This window comes from Bos indicus, chromosome 9 (assembly GCF_029378745.1).
Source record: "Bos indicus isolate NIAB-ARS_2022 breed Sahiwal x Tharparkar chromosome 9, NIAB-ARS_B.indTharparkar_mat_pri_1.0, whole genome shotgun sequence".
NCBI lineage: Eukaryota > Metazoa > Chordata > Mammalia > Artiodactyla > Bovidae > Bos > Bos indicus.
The window spans coordinates 66,332,002-66,351,005 of record NC_091768.1 but is presented as its reverse complement, the minus strand read 5'-3'; the positions used below and the strand labels follow the sequence as shown (position 1 = coordinate 66,351,005).

At 36.2% G+C, this 19,004-nt stretch overlaps 1 protein-coding gene across 6 annotated transcripts in view; it reads left to right on the top strand.

Moving 5' to 3' along the window:
- The window catches only part of PTPRK (protein tyrosine phosphatase receptor type K), a 612,566-nt gene that overhangs the window by 496,132 nt on the left and 97,430 nt on the right, over positions 1 to 19,004 (top strand). For all 6 annotated transcript variants that reach the window (XM_070795548.1, XM_070795550.1, XM_070795547.1 and 3 more), the window contains exons 11-13: positions 839 to 944; positions 8,477 to 8,750; positions 11,468 to 11,504. In XM_070795548.1, the coding sequence (XP_070651649.1) occupies positions 839 to 944; positions 8,477 to 8,750; positions 11,468 to 11,504 (417 nt within the window). The remainder of the gene's footprint in view (positions 1 to 838; positions 945 to 8,476; positions 8,751 to 11,467; positions 11,505 to 19,004) is intronic.

Here is a 19,004-nt window from a genome sequence, read left to right as displayed (position 1 = left end):
AATTAACAGCCAAAGTGCTCATTTCCGTTCAGCATACTTTCTAGATATGTCTCTATTGTGACCACAGTGGTGAAAGTGATCAAGATCAATGTTAGGTCATTCCACAACCTTTAGGTCGAAGCAGCACCACCTCCCGAGGCAGCCTTTTACCTAACTTCCTGCCATTTCTGTCTCCACATCTCCATGTGCAACTCCATTACCGGAACTCCCCAGAGTCTATGCTATTAACACCTTCCTCCCATCCCATCAATGCTGGTTTCAAGATCTCAGGAACCTAGAAGTTAAAACATATTCATAAAATGTTTGGAGTGTGTGTCACAAGTTGCAGATTATAATTTAAAATTTAACAAGTCTTCTTATCTTCTGCTGCTTTAGGTTCTCAGAGTTAACATTCAGTGGCATTTGTTAAGGTATAGTTTAATTTTAAGCATTAAATTGATTTTTTCCTTCATTCAGTTCAGTCGCTCAGTCGCCTGTCCGACACTTTGTGACCCCATGGACTGCAGCACACCAGGCCTCCCTGTCCATGACTAACTCCTGGAGTTTACTCAAACTCATGCCCATCACCGATGCCATCCAACTATCTCATCCTCTGTCATCCCCTTCTCCTCCCACCTTCAGTCTTTCCCAGCATCAGGGTCTTTTCAAATGAGTCAGCTCTTCTCATCAGGTGACCAAAGTATTGGAGCTTCAGCTTCAGCATCAGTCCTTCCAATGAAAATTCAGGACTTATTTCCTTTAGGATGGACTGGTTGGATCAGGATCATTTATTCAGTTTGAACTATGATATATTCTTGTTTATTGATTGAAACTTTCCCCTTCATTAATCATTTATCAGCTCCAACTTTACCTGACTACGAAGGAATTGATGCCTCTCTCAATGAAACTGCCACCACGATAACAGTCTTGTTGAGGCCAGCACAGGCGAAAGGTGCACCTATCAGGTAAGAGGGGAAAACCGTAGTCAGAGGGAAAACAGCCAGGAGAACAGATGTTTTCTCACAGCCATTCAGCAGCCAATATAGTGGTTCATCTTTAAGAGAAGTTCATTTGACAGCTCGTATCAGAATGGTTTTATTTTTGTTTTGTTTGTGTTTGTTTGTTTTTTTGGTCAAACCTATGAAGAGATTTTTAAGAGTAAAATTCTAAGGGGATTTTGAGATATTCATGAACTGAACCATTCACCTCTCTGTACTGTTTGATTTAAGAGCATTGTTCTTTGAATTTTTTCTTTCTCTAGCCCCATTTCGTTTCCCTTCCTCTGTTGGTATCTGTGGTATACGAGCTTTGAAGGTATTTGTCAAGAATAGAGTGAGAAAATAACCCCTGTCCGTTGTATTAAATCTGTTATGAATAAATTCCACATGAGTGAAATTATAGATTGAATAATAATATAGATTGCTATGCTATGCTATGCTAAGTCACTTCAGTCGTGTCCGACTCTGTGTGACCCCATAGACGGCAGCCACCAGGCTCCCCCATCCCTGGGATTCTCCAGGCAAGAACACTGGAGTGGGTTGCCATTTCCTTCTCCAATGCATGAAAGTGAAAAGTGAAAGTGAAGTCGCTCAGTCGTGTCCGACTCTTCATGACCCCATGGACTGCAGCCTACCAGGCTCCTCCATCCATGGGATTTTCCAGCAAAAGTACTGGAGTAGGGTGCCATTGCCTTCTCCGAATAATATAGATTACATAATAATAATATATTTTCATAAATATGATTGAAAAATAGGAAACTTTTAGGAAATAAAAGGAGAATAGTTAAAATGAATGTGGCTTATGTAACCTTTTAATTCCTAAATTATTGCTTATTGGAAATTTCATAGTAAATATTAAAATTCAATTTGCCATTTAACTTAACTATCTAGTATTAAAACCTCCCACATATTATCCTCATCTTGAAGAAATTATGAGCCATGTTAGTTTCATGGATTGAGTGAAATTATTTCAATGATTTTAATTCCTGTGTATTTGTAATTAGATAAATGTACAAAACTTTAGTAGGTTTCCATTTGAAACTTGTAGATTTGTTGGGTATTTTTGTTTATATCCTTTTCTGGAGAAATAAATCAAGGCACAGAAACCATTGCAGGTATATCATAATTGAGTCATCTCAAGTTGTTTACATATTCATAAAATATTAATCTTTGTGCATTATATGACACACTTGACCTTATGGGCACATATTAACCATGTAAATAATCCTGTATCACTGGAAAGGAAGAAATATGTTTGTTAATTAAAAAAGAAAATATTGATAAAGGAACCTGAGTCCATAAAGGAAACCCTTACCTCATGTCTGGCTAAAAGTCACAGTAATACCACAGCAGAGAAAAAAGAGATGATCGGATACATTTGTAATAGAGGCACTGGATACTTGAAAATGCAAAGTCTATAATATTCTTCATGAATGAGTGATCTGTGAGGAACTCTGATTTCTGATCCAAAGAAGAAAGAGAAAATGTCTGCATTCAACATCTTTTACTATTGACAAGTAATCAGAGTTATTCACATCTTCTACCTGTGATAAAATTTACTTTATACTTGTTCAGTTCTACTACTGTTGTTTAAATGAGCTGCCTTTTTAGAGTTATATTTGAGTGAACTCAGCTCTACTTAATGTAAGTTGCACACATAGTATATTATTATTATTGCACAATAGTGCCACATAATGTAGCCTAAGCTCTTTATTAATTTAATGAAATTATTATACAAATATTAATTGACCACGTATTATGTGCAAGGCACTGTGCTAAGCATTGTAAACCAAATAAAACAATCGCAACAGAGCACAGACCTTTGCCCAGATTTGTCATGGACAATCTGTGTCTGCAATGAGAGGGGTCTTCATCCTTGTAAATCTTTTTGCTCATAGTTGATGTTCACGGACTTTGTTGAATTTTTGAATATATGTATCTAAGTCACAAGTCTTTCTTTGACTTTATTTGCATTTACTTACCATTATATTTGCATTATATTTGTGAACAAATAATGTATACCCCAGTGAAAAGTCTTGTCCTAAATAATGCAGAACTTAGTATCACCAACCACTTTATTCTTCAGTATTCATTAAGACTGTGTCCATACACTAAAGTAAAATTTGTATAGTGCAGTTCTAACAAGTATGATTCTTTGACAAAATTAATTTTTGAATATATATTATTCTAATGGGCTTCCCTGGTGGCTGAGACAGTAAAGAATTTGCCTGCAATGCAGGAGACCTAGGTTCAATCACTGGGTTGGGAAAATCCCCTGGAGAAGAGAATGGCCACCCACTCCAGTATTTTTGCCTAGAGAATCCCATGGACAGAGGAGCCTGGTGGTCTACAGTCCACTGGGTCACAAAAATTCGGACACAAATGAACGACAAGCACAATCATTCTAAAGCTTGAAAGTTGCTGCTTGACTTAACTAGTCCTTTGAATCTCCTCACCAACTTTTTGAGATCTAGCCTTAAAACTGTCATTACTTGACAATCATTACTATGATTCAAAATTAATATTACCAACATTTGGAATCATTTCCCTAGAACGCATAATTTATTTTTTTCTAAAGCATTTTATATATTTCTGAAATGAATTCAGATTTTAACCTGAGTAGATATAATTATAAATTAGAATTCATAGAATGTCCCAGTTATTAAAAGACTGACCCAATGTAGCTGTGTTTTCAAATAATGAAAATAGCAGTGAAATGTTGCAAAAGCACAAGAGAAGAGTTCCTCAGTGGTGAATTCAGTTTGTTGTAAGATGTAATAAATGAATATGTGTTTTATCACACCTTTTTCCAAATATAAGCTCAGCCAGTTTTAAGCTGGCAAGAAACTATCTATTCTAAGGTATAACTAAATGTTTATTTTGTAGGCAAAACCTATTCTTGCATTTTAGAATATTAAGTACCATATATTTTAAGTTAGATAATTAGGACATAGTCATGAAATGCCATCAAAACCATCATTTTCCCCACAATTATATTAGAAAAAGAAATTATCTGATGCTCAGTGATAGCTTAATGGGCTTCCCAGGTGGTGCCAGTGGTAAAAATCCCACCTGCCAGTGCAGGAGGCATAAGAGATGTGGATTTGATCCCTGGGTCAGGAAGATCCTCTGGAGGAGGGCATGGCAACCCACTGCAGTATCCTTGCCTGGAGAGTCATGGACAGAGGAGCCTGGCAGGCTACAGTCCATGGGGTCACAAAGAGTCAGACAGAACTGAAGTGGCTTAGCACTCAAGATAGCTTAACAGGAATACAGATCAAAATACAGAACTGGGTTTAGCTGGAGTTCAAACCTTGTATATTAGAGTTACTCCCTGGGTCAGTTGGTCACTTATACACAAGTTGAAACATTATGACTACCCTCTTCCTTCATCTGCAGAATATTTCATTTCATCCCAGAATTTTAAAGAGATTAAATAATTGCACCTGAATTTTCCCACCAGTGTCACACAAGAAAACTTATTTGAATTCCAGATAAAAATGCTTTGAAATTTAAGCAAAGATGGACATAGCACTTTTCCCCCATTTCATGAGTACACAGGTCTTATGGTCCAAGTAGAATCAAATAGATGTTGTTTTAACTTAATGATTATTTCGCAAATGTTTAGGTAACAATGGTGACACAAGTTTGAATTGGATAATGTGTATTTGAAGGTAGTGAGAGCAAGATGGAGATAGAAGAATGTGGTAAGGTATTAACCCCAGTATAATGAGTACAGATTTTGACAGTGGGAGAGCATCACATAATTTTGACAAAATGGAATGTTAGAGAAATGTAGTTAATGTTCAAAGTGGTGTTTGAGCAAAATATCAGCAGTATTGAAAATAATTCTCTTTTGCCTTCTCCATGGACGCTCATGGTATATAGAGAATATTCAAAAAATAACTGACTGAATCGGTGGCTAGATAGGTGGGTGCCTAGATTACATGATGGAGAAAGGAAGGCAAGGAAACTAGGCCAGTAACATGATCATAAAGTTATCAATACTTCCCTAAGGATGGAAGCAATTGAGATGAGAAGAAATCGTATATTGCAAGGGAGCTAGAACATGATTTAAAATAAAATTTGTTAACATTAATGCCAACATTTTGAGCTTTGTTGATTCTTAAACTAGTAGTTCCTCTTACAGAAATAGGAAAGTCGTGAGAGACGTGCTTTGCACGGTTAAGAAGTGAAGAGATGCGGAGCAGGAAATGTAACGGACATCAAAATGATAATTATGTAAAGCAACTATACTCCAATAAAAATTAATTTTAAAATATGGTAATTAAGCCTTTACTCTAAAAAAAAAAAAAAAAAAGTCTTTACTCTGTGGATTATCAGAATGTTGGCACTGGGGCAGTCAATAGGAATGATGGTGGCTATGAGATCTGGGAGGTTTGTTGGTTAGAGGAATTGTAAAACATTGGAGCTAGGGAATTTCTCCTAAAGCTTTAAGGAGACATTTTCAATTAAAAAATGAGGAAGTATACACTGTATACTTTGTGACTTGGTATCACCTAGAAATCATATAAGCTAAAACTTAAATCAGAATCACAGAGGGTTTACTTACTAATGGGTTAAAAAAAAATCCATGGAAGGCAAAGGTGACTTTGCGTTCATATCCAACATTTTTAAGCGTTAAATCAGGAAGAATATCTACCATGTCTATCATATAATTGCTTTGAGTTAATGGCAAAAATCCTTATAAAGTCTTACAGCTGAAGGGAAGTTGTGTGAAAGAAGTCATTATTTAGCCTCCTAAAAAACTAAAAATGATGCCATACCAATGTTTAATCAAATTAAAGTATAGTATAATGAAATCATCCTTAGTTTTTTACCATAAAGAAATCATATTTTGAGTGTTGAGTAGATTCATGATGTCAGTATATTGATTTTAACCTAATTATAGAAATATTTTTAAAATGTAATTAAGAAGAATGGGGAAATATGAAATATAGGAAGAGTGAATAAAATTATTCATGTGGCTTTGGAATATTTAAAATTGCCAGAGTACTAAACTCAAGTAATATTTAGATCTAGCTAGACTTAAGTACCGTTAGGTAATTAGACACCACAAGAATGAAAGAGCATAGGCCAATTTCATGTAATCAGTCAAATAACTTTTAATTTGATTTCTTATTTCTTACTTTCTGCCCTTTAATTAATTTGTAGTGATAAATAAGTATCAGGGAAAAAACAACTTTAGAAAAATGAGGAGTATATGGTTAAAGAACAGCCTACTCAGACAAATTGAACAAGGAAGATAAGAAAATTTATTTTAAAAATGAACTTTATAATTTTAGTTTAGAGCTCCATCTCAAGTTCAATGAGATCTTTCCCAAAGAGCAGACTTGTCTTCTCTTATTCCTCTCCAACATCAGCAGTTTGCTTTTGTTCTTAATAGATCTGAAGAGACAAGCTGTCGTTTGTGAAGTTCTTTAATTTGGATTGTACAACCTGTGTCAGTTTAATAGAATTAGTTAAGACTGAATGTTCACTAGATGTTCTGGATTTTTCTAGAGATGTGGGCTAATTAACAAGGAATTTATTTTTAAAGATTAAGTTAAAGATTAACAAGGTTGGGTAATTATCAATATTGTCCATTAGGATAAGAATATAAGGTTAGATTTATTCGAGTAGTATGCATATGTGAGTTTATCCATATATATGAATGTATCCATAGGATATACAGATGTATAACATATAAATATGGATTCTAAATTGAAAATAAGCAGAAAAAGAAAAGACTAGGCTTGCTTAACATAACATGTGTCAGCTATGATCTTCTCTCTCTCTCGCTCTCCAAGGGCTATGCTTATGTTTCCCCGTATTTTAAAATTGACAAGTGCCTGCTCCACATACCCCTCAGAGAGCATGTATCTTGTCAATAGCATTCCTTGGAGCTTAGAGACCCAACTTGGCAGAGGTATACGGAAATAATTTCAAATAACATAGAATTCTGCCTTAGTTAACTTTCTCAAATCTCAATTTCTGACATTAGTACAATTTCTGTCCTATTTCTAAAGGAAAGGAGATTGATACCAACCTGCCTGTTTCTTAGCACAGTTTTAATGGAAAATGGGAACTTAAATAATTAGGAGGAAAAGAAAATCTTTAATATACAAATCTCCTTTCTCTTAATCTGTGCAACTTTCCTGTTTGTAAGTATGACGGAGTGTGTATTAAGTTAAACTTTTATACTCGATTCTAAACTAGCATAGAATTTAATGTTTATTGTCTTAGATGCAACTTTTATCTCTCTCTTTCTCTCTCCTTCATTTTTTGGAAGTTCATTAAAGAAAATGTTCTATTACTGCTGGCGATTCATTGAATAGCAACTATTTTCTCTATATAGAATGATCTAATTTGCCTGGAAACTCAAGATTCAAACATACAGCCCTACACACAGCTGATTTATTTTTAATTTATATGTGACCATAGTACTTTCTCTCATAATTGTCAGGAATTTAAATTACATATTTTTTACAAATTTATTATATATATATGTAATATACAATAAAACAACAACATATTAATAATGTCCATTTTCTCAGATGTACATTACCTTCAAATTTTGTACATTACCTAAAAAATGTATATTTTCCTAAAGAATGTCCTACAGAGAAAATTATTAATATACCAGTTTCAGAAATAGAATTAAAATTTTAATTAGTGGTGAGATAGATATTTACTTTAAAGTTCAATTATTTTCTCTCCTTTCCTCTGTAAAAGACTAGCTATTAGAGAAAAGTTTTAAGACTTTTAAGAAAGGTATTAGAAGCTTTAGGTTTGAGCTTTAATAGGCCAAATACCATCTGTTTCTACAGTTTGTAACATTTTATTATTAACAACTCTAGAAGAAGGAGGCAGTCTATTTCAGTGGCGAGGACAGATTTCTGTCCATCTGCGCCCGTATTGCAGCACGTCACTTGTGCTTTAGATCTGCACAGCTCTGAGCCAGTGTTGATGCCATGGCAAGGTCAAGAGGTGGAGAAGCCTGTCAGCACATCCTGTCTCTAGCGTGATGACAACCACAAGCTGTGCTTCAAGCCCCGCCCTGAGGCAGTCACTCTGTTGAGCCTTGGAGCGAGGCCTTCCACACTATGATTTCAAAGGAAAATGTTAACTTTAAACATTTTAAAATATCAGACAAAAAACTTAATGTATGATATGTCTCTGGTTAATGTCAGGTTCCTTATTAAGGGATCTCATCTCTCAACATTTAAAAATGTGCAGAGTTCTATGGTGATTTTTCTTTTCTTTCTTTTTTTTCAGGTCCTTAGTAATTACATTGGGGTTGGGGGAAGCAGAATCCATGTGAAATGCTATTTTACTGCAAATGAGCTTGAAAATCAGAATACAGGAGGTTAAGACTGACTTTAAAAGACTGAAACATTGCATGTTGATATTAAACACCCCATTCCTTTTTTTGAGAAAGCTCAGTATCTAGAATCTCTAATTGTGTGCTTTGTTTTTCCTTTTCTTTTTCCAAAAAGTGCCTATCAGATTGTTGTGGAGGAACTGCATCCCCACCGAACCAAGAGAGAAACCGGAGCCATGGAATGCTACCAGGTTCCTGTCACGTACCAGAACGCCATGAGTGGGGGTGCACCATACTACTTTGCTGCCGAACTGCCCCCAGGGAATCTTCCAGAACCTGCCCCATTCACAGTGGGCGATAACAGAACCTATCAGGGCTTTTGGAACCCCCCTTTGGCTCCACGCAAAGGATACAACATCTATTTCCAAGCCATGAGTAGTGTGGAGAAGGTGAGCGTCCTCCAAGATTTTGCTTTTTCACTGCCCTGAGGATTAGCCACAGTCAAATGTTATAAATACTCAGTAACATTTGTCAGGGGAAGAAAAAAAAAATTCAGTGTGTAGGGGGTGTTGTTTCTGTTCCTAGCAGCATGCACGGTTTGGGGCCTACTGTAGGGGTGGGGCTCCATGCCAGTTATATTGCATAGGATTCCTGTTTCCTAGTAACTGCTTCTCTTTGAGCCCTCTTCAGGAAAGCCCACAAGAGCAATTGTGAGTAAAATGATTTGAGAAGATGGGTGTACTATTGCCAGGCCTCCAGCCCCTGTAAACATAGGGCATTGTTCTGTCTTTTTTGCTCAATAGTGGCACACTTCAGGAGATTAAATTTACTACAGGATAAACAGAATGCTTGTTCCACAGCAGGCTAATAAACCCTTATAAAGTTTTCAGGGGGTACAAGCCAAATAGTAAATAACTGGTAACAATCCTCTGATTACAAAGTAATAGGGCGCCTGTGGTAGATCTGACAGAACCTAAACAGAAGGCAGCCTGGCGATGGCTGGATGCTGTGCGGTTAGAGAAGTCTGTTTTCTGTTCCCTGGCGGCCCCTCCTTTTCCCATTTTGGACACAGTTGTTTTTGAACACTGCCACGGCTCCCAAATGAATATTGAAGAGGGAAAAACAACAGAAAGTTAGAAACTACCAGCGGTTCCATATGTAGGGAAATAACCTGGGCTTTCATGTCTCATGCTGTTCTCCTGAAAGATTTTCTTTCCTAAAGCATATTTTATTTATTTATATTTTGCAGGGAGGTATAGAAAAAAAATTGAGAATGGAAACCTTCTACAACTTAAAATTCAATAGAAGAATGACAATATTATGTACTTTGTAGCTATATAGGAAATTGCTGGGTTTGAGGAATTGAGTCCCTGAGACGGGTACCTGGGAGATGATGTGGAATATCCAATTGCAGCAGTCCTATTATATCCTGGAATCATTTCATTGCACGACATAGTAATCTATTTGCATTTCTGTAAGGGATCGTGAGAACTTAGGGTATTGACTGGGTGCTTTTGAATGAAAACTTAATTTTTGTGCTTACTTGTATGGTTGGATTACAGTATAAGGAAAGGAAAATGTCCCAGAATCTTCTAAGATGTACTTCAAAGCCAGAGGCTGCTCATGATTAAAAATGCTCTTCTCATCTTCTAGTTTATTTTTATGTAAGTAGGAGTCAGCTGCCTACTTTCTACCCACACATCATTCCGTACCGCTGCCATGATGGGGCTGCTCAAATAAGAGACAACCACAGAAGTTTTATTCCATTCTGGGTATAAAGTAGCATAGTTCTGTGTTTGGGTATTCATCTTTAGAGAGGTGAGAGATTCCAAATTAACTTTTGTAACTTGGTCTGTGGTATGAGAAAAGTGTTAATAATGTCTGTTACTTATAAAGAATTTTCTCTGGCACTCTTTAAAAGCTTTGATATGAATTTTCTCTTCTAATTGTTAATATATCTACATGTGGTTTAACCAAAGTACAGAATAGCAATAGTATGTTTCACAATTATCTTGGAAAAAAAGTATTAAAATTGACATGGCTTCTACCAACAGAGACCGGTAATCCTGATGGAGTTAACAGCAATTGCTTTTAAGAAATCAAAATTCCTTTGAGCCTTTATGGTACTGTGAAATAGTCTCTTGGAGTGTACTGTGAAGGCTTTAGGTCAAAGTTAAATAATAAAAGTGCAGATTTTCATTTTTAATTACTAATTTTTCCCTCAATGCTTTACTTTAATTTAAAAATAACAAATGCTTAAGAGGAAAGTATATAAAGTCTTGGTTTATCTGTCTATAAAACTACCTAAGATGGAGTTACATACACATCTTGAAAACAAATAGCCTCTGTTCTGTTCACCGCCTTTAACATCCCATCCAACCTCTTGGATTCAAGGATATATATTCAAAGATATAAACTGAATGAACTAAATTTTGGAGGAGCAAACTGCAGACCTCGAAGTGTGTTTCACCCTCCTACTACCAGTCCACAACATTTAAAAACAAAAGGAAGAGAAAAGATTTTTTTAAATTCTGAAATGTCTTGTCCTTTCCCATTTCTCCTTCAACTTCCTGATCTCATCTGTCTAGCAAGAGGAAGAAAAATAATCCCACCAAGAAATATTTAATCCCTAGCACCTAAATTAAAAAAGAAAAAAGAGCAGATGAAATATACTGCAACTGTGATGCAATTTTATGACTTTCATCATTTAGCTCCTTAGTCATGCTAGAATCAAAGCAAAACTGTCTAGTATTCAGCTTTGGTCTGAATCTACAGGTATGAAATGAACAAGAAATTTATATTTGGGTCTGATTTGTATTAGCTTTGCAAATATATTTTTCTTTATGATCATTCAAAAAGTACAGTAAATTCAAATAGAATGCTGGATTGTTTGTCCTAGCAAGATATCCTGTTTCATTACAAGGTAAACAGAGATACCTAAGTCTTTAGAAAATACTAGTTTTTTAAAGTTATTTTACATTTTTTAGAAATCTCTGTGAAAACATCTAAAAAATAGTGTCTTTAATGCTGTGATTCTATTCCTTGGAAACCTAATTTATAACCCCAGATTAATCTTCATACTAGTTGTAGTTTATGAAATAGGAAACATTACCTATAACTGACTATTTTCATTTTTTTATAACTGACTTTTTTTTTATTCCGTCAGGAAACTAAAACCCAATGTGTACGAATTGCCACCAAAGGTAAGAGGTTTGCTTTTTTTTTTCCCCCAAATTCCATTTGCCAACTTTCTAAAATGAAAGAGCTTTGTTCCCTGCTTCAGGGCTAATTAAATGTGGCACTTCTATTACAGAGTATTTGTAGTTGGGCCCAGGTAAACTGCCAGCCAAGGTTTTTGACTCACTTGGGTGTCTTTAACAAGTAATGGTGTGCTACTTTTTATCCCCCAGTACTTGACTGGAGGAATCTTGTTATGACAATAAGAAGGATTTAGAAAACTTCAGAAGGGTTTGTTTCTGCCATTTTAGTGTCTGAGAGGTTTTGTGCTGCTGATTAGCTGCTAATTAAAACCTCAGCAATATCTGCTCAAAACAGCAAATGTCTTATTTAACAACCTCTGTTACTTTTGGTTGTAGACAATTAAACACAAAAGACTGAGCTAGTCTAGGCATATGTAATGGTAAGGATGGAAACAGGTCCATATCAGTAGAATAGATGGATTGAAGATTTTTTCCTTTTTTATTTAAAAAAATTTTTTAATCCAACTATTGCCAAGAAATTAGGTCTGGGAACAGCCAGGGCTATTTCTCCTGACACTGCATATTATAGTTTAGTTGTGTTGTTTCTTTAAGAGACAGCATTTTCATCTTTGAATGAGTATTTAGAGTTCAGAGTGGGAGAAAGTCTCCTGTATTCCACTATGTTTATAATCCTTCATTTAAGAGTTATGTAACTGTGCCAACAGGGAAAGAGAGCTACTTGGTGTATTCTAGCAAGAGAAATGAGAAAAAGCTGTCCGCACACAGACATAGGGCTCCGCAGAGGGTTGAGGCTCTGGGTGGTTTGCTGCCAGAATTAGTATTAGGTCCCCATTCATAGCAGTAGTTGATTCATTTAGAGGAAAAAATGAATGGCCATATTCTGTTTGTGCTGGCATCTTTCCTTTCATCATTTTTCTCCATCTAATCATCAATCTGCTCAATTAAGCGTTTGTTTTATACTCTTGATTTGTAAAGGCAATAACAAAAGACTTTTCCCTTGACTCATGAGGAGTAATAAAAAAGCCTCACAGAAGAGAAAGTAATATACACTTTTCAATTCAAATACTAGGATTCCTCATGATATTTTTAAAAATAAAGCAAACTTAAATGAAGGAAAAGAGAATGCATACATAGATGCATAAAGTGTGTAGGCATTTTATTTTAAAAACTTGGCATATGTATCAAGAGTTAAAATTGAAATTTTTAGAATATAATAGCAGAAGGCATTTAACTCCTAAGTTTTTCAGATTTAAAACAAAACCAGAAATGTAAAATGGTCTCATATCAGCCTTCAGGAAGTTTTTTAAATATGCATATTAGTGTTAGTCACTCTGTCCGACTCTGCAGCCCTATGGATTGCACCCCATCAGGCTCCTCTGTCCATGGGATTTTCCAGGTAAGAATACTAGAGTGGATAGCCATTCCATTTTCCAGGGGATTTTCCTGACCCAGGGATTAAACTTGCATCTCCTGCATTGCAGGCTGATTCTTTACCATCTGAACCATAAATGATTCTAAAATTTTAAGTTTTCTTGTTCAGCTATTTGGATTTATATATGCTTAAGTGTTATTTTGTCCCTCACTCATACAAATAAAATTATGATGACCAATAGCATATGATATTTTGACTTCAGGAGAATTGAAATTTTGGAAATCAGATTTACCATGTGGCAGAATATTTGCCAGAGACTCAGAGGTAATAAGATATAGTCCATTTATGGGAATTTCTTCTTTGCCTAGAAATCCAACCCTGCTGTGCTTCTGGGTCTTAGGTTGACAGTGTTGTTTCTTGAGTGAAAGAAATCTGGCCTTTGCCCCTTCTTACTGTTCTTTTAAGTTGAACAAAATAAAATAAAATTCTCATTCTAAAAATAATAATGTTAGAGTACCTCAGTTCAGCTGAGTCGCTCAGTCATGTCCAACTCTTTCCTACCCCATGAATCACAGCACGCCAAGCCTCCCTGTCCATCACCAGCTCCCGAAGTTCACCCACACTCATGTGCATCGAGTCGGTGATGCCATTCAGCCATCTCATCCTCCGTCGTTCCCTTCTCTTCCTGCCCCGACTCCCTCCCAGCATCAGGGTCTTTTCCAATGAGTCAGCTCTTCACATGAAGTGGCCAAAGTATTGGAGTTTCAGCTTCAGCATAAGTCCTTCCAATGAACACCCAGGACTAGTCTCCTTTAGGATGGACTGGTTGGATCTCCTTGCAGTCCAAGGGACTCCCGAGAGTCTTCTCCAACACCACAGTTCAAAAGCATCAATTCTTTGGTGCTCAGCTTCCTTCACAGTCCAACTCTCACATCCATACATGACCACAGGGAAAACCATAGCCTTGACTAGACAGACCTTTGTTGGCAAAGTAATGCCTCTGCTTTTGAATATGCTATCTAGGTTGGTCATAACTTTCCTTCCAAGGAGTAAGCGTCTTTTAATTTCATGGCTTCAGTCACCATCTGCAGTGATTTGGGAGCCCAGAAAAATACAGTCTGATACTGTTTCCACTGTTTCCCCATTTGTTTCCCATGAAGTGATGGGACCAGATGCCATGATCTTAGTTTTCTGAATGTTGAGCTTTAAGCCAACTTTTTCACTCTCCTCTTTCACTTTCATCAAGAGGCTTTTGAGTTCCTCTTCACTTTCTGCCATAAGGGTGGTGTCATCTGCATATCTGAGGTTATTGATATTTCTCCCAGCAATCTTGATTCCAGCTTGTGCTTCTTCCAGCCCAGCATTTCTCATGATGTACTCTGCATATATGTTAAATAAGCAGGGTGACAATATGCAGCCTTGACGTACTCCTTTTCCTATTTGGAAGTCTGTAGTTCCATGTCCAGTTCTAACTGTTGCTTCCTGATCTGCATATAGGTTTCTCAAGAGGCAGGTCAGGTGGTCTGGTATTCCCATCTCTTTGAGAATTTTCCACAGTTTATTGTGATCCATACCGTCAAAGGCTTTGGCATAGTCAATAAAGCAGAAATAGATGTTTTTCTGGAACTCTCTTGCTTTTTCCATGATCCAGCAGAGGCTGGCAATTTGATCTCTGGCTCCTCTTCCTTTTCTAAATCCAGCTTAAACATCTGGAAGTTCACAGTTCACATATTACTGAAGCCTGGCTTGGAGAATTTTGAGCATTACTTTTCTAGCATGTGAGATGAGTGCAATTGTGCAGTAGTTTGAGCATTCTTTGGCATTGCCTTTCTTTGGGATTGGAATGAAAACTGACCTTTTCCAGTCCTGTGGCCACTGCTGAGTTTTCCAAATTTGCTCGCATATTGAGTGCAGCACTTTCACAGCATCATCTTTCAGGATTTGAAAGAGCTCAACTGGAATTCCATCACCTCCACTAGCTTTGTTCATATTGATGCTTTCTAAGGCCCACTTGACTTCACATTCCAGGATGTCTACCCCTTACTATTATTGTGAAGATTAAAGTAGTGTGTATATATGAAATGCCTAAATCGCACTTAGTGTAACTGTGAGTTAAGAGTTAACTGATCACCATAATTACTATATTCATTTAGCATTTTTTGCATGGAAAGAAAACACACTATTAAGGTAAAATTAACTTACCTGACTATGTTTTTATTATTATTAGAGAATAATTGCTTTACAATGTTGTATTGGTTTCTGCCATAAAACCATGCAAATCAGCCATAAATATACCTGTGTCCCCTTCCTCTTGAATCTCCCTGTCACCCTCCAACTCATCCCAACCCTCTAGATTTTCACAGATTACCGGGTTGATCTCCCTGTGTTATCCAGCCACTTCCCACTAGCTATCTATTTTGCATGTGATAATATATATGTTTCAATGCTGCTTTCTCAGTTTGTTCCACTCTCTCCTTCCCCTGCTGTGTCCGTAAGTCCGTTCTCTATGTCTGTGTCTCTATTCCTGCCCTGCAGAGTTTCACAGCATACAAGTATAGTCAGCTATGGTATATAAAACTTTTCAGTATGAAAACTAAAACTTTTGCTGCAGGGCATTTTGAAGATACACTTACTAAATGACATAACCATATTGATTAGGGAGGGATGAAGGAACCTTCTGGGCAAGGGATGATTGGATATTTCACAGGTATCTAGTATATATATGCAAAAACCTATTAAATTATATACTTAAAATTGTGTGCACTATACTGACTTAGGGCACTGAAAATTCTTTTGCGAAATGTGAAAGAATTTAAAAGCCAAGAGCCACGCACCTATGGACACCTTATCTTTGACAAAAGAGGCAAAAATATACAATAGATTAACAACAATCTCTTTAACAAGTGGTTCTGGGAAAACTGGTCAACCACCTGTAAAAGAATGAAACTAGAACACTTTCTAACACCATACACAAAAATAAACTCAAAATGGATTAAAGATCTAAACATAAGACCAGAAACTATAAAACTACTATAAAACTCCTAGAGGAGAACATAGGCAAAACACTCTCCAACATACATCACAGCAGGATCCTCTATGACCCACCTCCCAGAATATTGGAAATAAAAGCAAAAATAAACAAATGGGGCCTAATTAAACTTAAAAGCTTCTGCACAACAAAGGAAACTGTAAGCAAGGTGAAAAGACAGCCTTCAGAATGGGAGAAAATAATAGCAAATGAAGCAACTGACAAACAACTAATCTCAAAAATATACAAGCAACTCCTGAATCTCAATTCCAGAAAAATAAACGACCCAATCAAAAAATGGGCCAAAGAACAAAATAGATATTTCTCCAAAGAAGACATACAGATGGCTAACAAACACATGAAAAGATGCTCAACATCACTCATTATCAGAGAAATGCAAATCAAAACCACAATGAGGTATCATTTCACTCCAGTCAGAATGGCTGCGATCCAAAAGTCTACAAGCAATAAATGCTGGAGAGGGTGTGGAGAAAAGGGAACCCTCTTACACTGTTGGTGGGAATGCGAACTAGTATAGCCACTATGGAGAACAGTGTGGAGATTCCTTAAAAAACAAAGTAGAACTGCCTTATGACCCAGCAATCCCACTTCTGGGCATACACACCGAGGAAACCAGAATTGAAAGAGACACGTGTACCCCGGTGTTCATCACAGCACTGTTTATAATAGTCAGGACATGGAAGCAACCTAGGTGTGCATCAGCAGATGAATGGATAAGAAAGCTGTGGTATATATACACAATGGAGTATTACTCAGCCATTAAAAAGAACACATTTGAATCAGTTTTAATGAGGTGGATGAAACCTGAGCCGATTATACAGAGTGAAGAAAGCCAGAAAGAAAAACACCAGTACAGTATACTAACACATATATATGGAATTTAGAAAGATGGTAACGATAACCCTGTATGCAAGACAGCAAAAGAGACACAGATGTATAGAACAGTCTTTTGGACTCTGTGGGAGAGGAGAGGGTGGGATGATTTGGGAGAATGGCATTGAAACTTGTATAATATCATATATGAAATGAATTGCCAGTCCAGGTTCGATGCATGATATTGGATGCTTGGGGCTGGTGCACTGGGATGACCCAGAGGGATGGTACAGGGAGGGAGGTGGGAGAGGGGTTCAGGATAGGGAACACATGTATACCTGTGGCAGATTCGTGTTGATGTATGGCAAAATCAATACAATATTGTAAAGTAATTAACCTCCAATTAAAATAAATTTATATTTAGAGGAAAGTAGAAAAAATAAATAAATAAAAGCCAAGAGCAAATAGTCCATACACTAGAACAGCACGATCATTTTGAAAATATTTTAACCTGTGAAAATTATCTAAAAATCGTCCTGTGTTTCCTGCTTTCTCGGAAGTCACATCTGAAAGCAACACATAAAGAGAAAACAGGTGTTTATTTGACTGGTAGAGAAAACATGTATAATCAATGTCATAATTTCTAAAATAAATAGTGATATGAATATATATTATGAGACAAAAGAAGTGTTCTGGGAGTTAGGGTCATTGATGTTGGGATCATTGATCCTGCTCTCTGACTCACAATTATATTAAGAAGTCTTTGAGACATATGTGTCAGGAATGGAGTGGAAGCATTTAATATAAATTGCGCTGGAAATCATGAAAGTCATAAACTGTTTATAAAATAGCATATCCAAAGCCAAAACTATGAACATACAAAAAGGAATTTAGTCCAGTGTTATCTTTGAAAAGCAAAAAGGAGAATAAGTCTCAGGAAAGGTTCTTGTGGTACATTAAGAAAAGGAGGCAACCTTAAAAAGTCACTTGTCCAGTGAAGAGCACTGTGCAGCCTGGATACTCAGCATGTATAGGCACAAGTCTCTCGGATCACTGAAACATCACTGTTTTAGGCTGCTATCGGTTTGCTTTCTGTCATTTTACTTATAATTACCTATAATGGTCTAAATTGGTATACACCCACAAAATTATTTTTAAATTAGCAGCTAAGAATCTGGTGCCATGGTACCATAAAGAATATATACCATGATAATTTTATTTTTTTTTCTCAAGGAAATTATGCTGTGAGTGGTATTTTAAAAATAATATACAAATTATAATAGAAATCACTCAATGGATTTTAAAAAGTACTTCTCTGGAAATATGTTTTATCTGTGTTTAACACTAGAATATTATATCATTTAAAATGTTCTCAATATGAAATAATCATTTATGTAACCATGTACTCATTTACATAAAATTATTCTACAGGCAAGCAAGCATTGATGAGTAATCAAGATATCAAATAATTCCCTAGAATAAAACTAAGAAATAAGACCAATAGTATATGAAATTGAAAGTATTATCATCTGTTTATATAAGTAATTTGATTTACACTTTGAACCTATATTTTGTTCAGTTTTCCCTCAGATGAATTTCTGGTTTTCTAAAAGAAAACTGGCAACTTAAATTTTTAATTTCATGGTGGTTTCTATGTTGATTAAATCTGTCCATTCCAATAAAAAGTATCAAATCTGATAAAACAGAAAAGTGTAGTATAAGTAAATTTATTGGAACAGAGCATTTAAGGTGAGAAAGGAGTTTCTTTTTTTAAGTTACTGAAATACAGCTATTTTTTTACGTTATAACAAACACAAGTTTTCCGGTCAGAAATGATTTTATTCCAGATCTCCATTTGTAAGTAGTTTGCTTTGGCAAACTGCTGTTTGTCTACCCATTAACCATTCTTTGACTTATTCCAATTTCATTTGGATGTCAATATGCCAGCCATATATCTAGCATTTATCTAATACCTGTTATACACCAAAAATTCTAGGTTCTGGGGACAGAGCAGTGAATAAATATAGACAAAGTCCTACCTTCTGTGAACTTAAATTCCAGTAGAGGGAAACACACCAGACAGAAACACATATGTGATATGGTGAGGGTAGGGGATGAGGAAATGTGTGTCTAGGGCATTGCTATTTTGTGTACGTTTATCAGAGAAAGAGGGACAACAGAGGAAGAGGTGATTGGATGGTATCACCAACTCAATGGACATGAGTTTAAGCAAGCTCTGGGAGATGGT